Raw genomic sequence first — 4,037 nt, forward strand, 5'->3', positions numbered from 1 at the left:
CCAGACTGATCTGCGAGTGAAACCTTGAAAGCTCGCGAGATCAGGATGGTCTCACGAGGCTAGTTAAGCTGAGCGTACACTGTACGATGAGTGAAATGGAGTTCTTTCTGTAAAACTGACAGACCGTAGTAGCCACGTTTGCTCAGCCATGTCTTTGTCCAAATACTCTTCTACTCGTTTGTCTTCCGGATAGACGAGTCCAATTAGCGCCATCTCACTGCGGAGCTGAGTCCCACCTGGTTTTTAGACGTGCGGTGTGAGCAGGTAGATCGCATCAGAGCGTTGGGTCGCACGGTGTGAGAACATGCATCATGAGCTGTTAACCTTAAACCATACGGTTTCTTCGTACAGTTTCAGCTGTAGCTGCGTGCAACAATTGGAAATATCGTACAGTGTACGCTCGGCTTTAACGGACAGAGCAACCCACTTAGTGCAGTAATTTTACGACTGAAAGCAGTAATCTTTTTAAGACAAAAAATGTATAAACATTTTGCATTTAAGATCAACACAAACTTTTTTGTTTGTCAATATGATCTATCCAGAACTGTTTAAGTGGAAAAGATTTTTATCTGCTTTAATTTCGAAAAAATCAATATGCCTGATCGAAAAATTCTCGCACGACTGGAGAATCTGCCCGAAAAGGGCAAAAAAATGGTACAGTCTATGCCCGGCTTAAAGGCGTGTTTTAGAGTCTATACTCCATTTAACGATTAATCAATTACTAAATAAGTAAACGATTATTTCAATAATTGCTTAATCAGAATCATATTCAGTAATATTTTACCTAAGCTAAGGCTACGTAATTTAATCTATCAAAATTAGCTTAAAGATGTAAAAAGCACAGGGAAGAATATATTTTAATTTGAAATTTTCTCTGGTTCTTTGACTTTGCAGGAGAATCAGGTTCCCAGATCCAAGCCCTGACTTTAAAAAAAAATATTTTTAATGCAGCTTATCAAACAGAACAGCTGAGTTTATCAAGGATGCTAAAGCTAAAACAAAGAAAGAGATTAAATGTGATAAAATACAGATCTATAGAGCTGTAAACATTCATAGTTAAATGGAGGGACTTTATTAAACTAAAATACTTTGCCCAAAGCTGCTTCACTTTGCCCAAATCAGCATTCAGTGGGCAAAAACTAAGATTAGCATGATAATGCTAACATGCTAACCAGTAGCATTTTTTAAAAAGGTTTTCTGTTATATTTCAGAAAACAATTATTTTACAAATTCTAATTTGTATAAAACTGAGAGGTAAACCTCATTCTACAGCTAACTATTGTGCTTATGTCAGAATAAAAGGCTCTGTAGCTGGAGCTAATATAGCATGCTAAGTTAGCAACAACATGCTATCCTGCCTAGCTGCTTCTGTTTTCATTTTGTCTCTTTGAAAAATGTATTTTTCTGAATCAGATAAGAGAACCATTATAGAGCAAACCTATAGAAATGGTTCTGTGTCGCTTTAAAGAACAGACTGAAATTAATGAGAAGTTAATGAGGGAATGCTAATGTTCACCTGGGCTATTATTTCCTTATTATATAGAATACTTGACTATTTGTTTAATTCATTATGAAGAATTTTAGGTCAAATGATATAAGTATTTCCTTTTTGTTTGTTCAAACTCAAATCTGTCATATAAAATCCTTATAGGTTATTTATCTGAAGATAGATATGTTTGCTTAAGCTTTAAATTAATCATGTCTATGGGTTTGTTACATATACTGAATTTTAATAGACTCCACTGAGCAGTGCTTATGTCATTTCTCCATTTAAACTTTCATTTTCTAACATCGTTAATGGCCGTTTGGATCTTTACAGTATGAATTAGTTATAGCGGCTGCGTGTCTTCAATGTTTTATCAGCTCATCTTCATCTCTTTGGTCTGCAGATGAAGACGGGTCCATTTGCTGAGCACTCCAACCAGCTGTGGAACATCAGTGCCGTTCCTTCTTGGTCCAAAGTCAACCAAGGCTTGATCAGGATGTACAAAGCAGAGGTAAAATAAACCATCTTCCTTTTTTTTTTTACTTCCACTGATGCTGATGAGCCTTTAATGATTCATCAGGCTGACAAAAGGTCCGGTGGGGAGAAAAAAATCAGCTTCGAACACTGAAAAAAGGTTCTGTCTGGATTGCAATAGCTGTGCTTCCTGCTGTCTGCTGGATGCAGAGTCTACTTTAGATGTAAGTGTTGCACTGCATAAATAAACATAATTATTTAGCAGTGGGCCTTAACATAATAGCCACACCAGAAGCTGCTGCTGCAGCAAGCAGTGGCCTGTTAACACAAGCATCACTACGAAAGAACATGACAGAAACTTGTTTAGTAAAGACCTAACATCTAATACACATAGATCCTGTTCTGATGGATTATCTGGAATTTGCGCTGGAGCAGGTTTTCGCCACGGAAATCAGGACCCAAACGATCCAACATTCCAGTTGTTGCGAGACACCTCCAAGCTTTCTGCATTGGTCCTCCGATTTCTAAGAAATGTTTTGGCTGTTAGTTTAGCTTTAGCACAAAAAAAAGGTTATTTTTGGTGAAATTGCTCAACCCACCAACAAGCAGTGCTCTGAAGCAAACGCCCGGCTTCCAGCTCCGACCGGAGAGAAAAGTCTGGAAAAGTGCATCGCTTCAACCTTTCCTCCAAACTGCACTGATTAGGAATGAAAGGGGAAAAAAATGACATGAATGTTTATAAAACAGAAATATGGTGGAATGTATTCCAGGAGGGTAAATATCAAGAATTTGTTTTGTGACAGAAGAAATGATGGTTCCTAAGTATTTCTGACTAACTTGTGGTGAAATAGATGTGATTTCTCTTCTTCAAAGTTGTTCAATTTTATTTTAAACTTCAAAGTAAAAGTGAGCTATGAGTCAATAACCTGAGAAGGTCCATAAAAGTTGTTTACTGGGTTTCTTTCTTTTTTTGACTTAGGCTCAGAGTCCTCTCATTTAGCCTCTGTCACTGAAACAGGCTAGTTTTAATCAGTTTTTTTAAGTTGTCTTAAAATACAGCAATCTTTCTTTTACCCAAGGTGTAAAAACGTTCAAATATCGTCTTAGTTGGTGCCTCACGATTTTTCTTTTTTATTACCAGAGTCCACCAATAGGTGGCGCTGTGATTCATTTTGACTTTAAAGGCTTGAACCCACCGGAGGGGTACGACTTTTTAATCTCCGATCAGATTTTTTCTTCAATGTCCCTCTGACTCCGTATAGAGAGGCTCCGACTAGGCAGGGTGAGCAGATCTCTGCAGATTTTTTTACTTCTATCTCTGTGCTACAAAAATTAAAACAATGTGCAGCATCATTTTTCATGGAAAAAAAAGAAAGAAAATGATTCTGTTTTTGTTTTTTTGTGAGGCTCAAAGAGGATCACTACTTTATCTAGTATAGGAGTTCAGGAGGACAGAAGACAGATAAAGTTTTCTTTCTTTATTATGTTACATTCATTGTTTTGCACCAATCTGTCCTGCTTACTATAAACGTGATATGCAACTCAAAACAGACTCTTTCCACATGAGTTTAACAGATTTTATTTTGTATTTTCTTGAAATCTTGAAAGCTTGCGAGATCAGAATGGTCTAACGAGGCTACTAAAATAGACCTGTGCTCTATCTCAGTCGGAGCTACGCAGCCCTCTTACATAAAATGGTGTCGGGTCTGATGATCCCCATTGACTTTCAATGAGCTCTAGACACCACAACCTAATCCGAAACGATTTTCTGTCGGATCGGACGCAAAATCAGATTCTGTGTGTTCTGGCCTTAAATCCCTTCAATCCCTGGTTTATTTTCTGCGTCACATGGGACACGCCCAGCGCTCAGTGAGTTCTGACAAATTCATTGACGGACAACATGTCAAAGAGCAACGGCGAGGCACGGAGATTAAATAGTTCGTGGAAACTTGGCTGCACACACTAGCATTTACAGTAGTAGGGAAGCGGCTGTTCCAACGTTTGCATTTCCGAATTCTCCCGAGTGCACGACTTTACACTAGTGAATAAAGTGAATGTGATTGGTCGTTTATCAAGG

At 38.1% G+C, this 4,037-nt stretch overlaps 1 protein-coding gene across 2 annotated transcripts in view; it reads left to right on the top strand.

The window, feature by feature from the left end:
• The window catches only part of ppp2r4 (protein phosphatase 2A regulatory subunit 4), a 44,884-nt gene that overhangs the window by 28,833 nt on the left and 12,014 nt on the right, over positions 1–4,037 (top strand). For both annotated transcript variants that reach the window (XM_015396729.1, XM_015396730.1), the window contains exon 9: positions 1,890–1,997. In XM_015396729.1, the coding sequence (XP_015252215.1) occupies positions 1,890–1,997 (108 nt within the window). The remainder of the gene's footprint in view (positions 1–1,889; positions 1,998–4,037) is intronic.

This window comes from Cyprinodon variegatus, unplaced genomic scaffold, assembly GCF_000732505.1.
Source record: "Cyprinodon variegatus isolate N-32 unplaced genomic scaffold, C_variegatus-1.0 Scaffold817, whole genome shotgun sequence".
NCBI classification, from domain to species: Eukaryota; Metazoa; Chordata; class Actinopteri; order Cyprinodontiformes; family Cyprinodontidae; genus Cyprinodon; species Cyprinodon variegatus.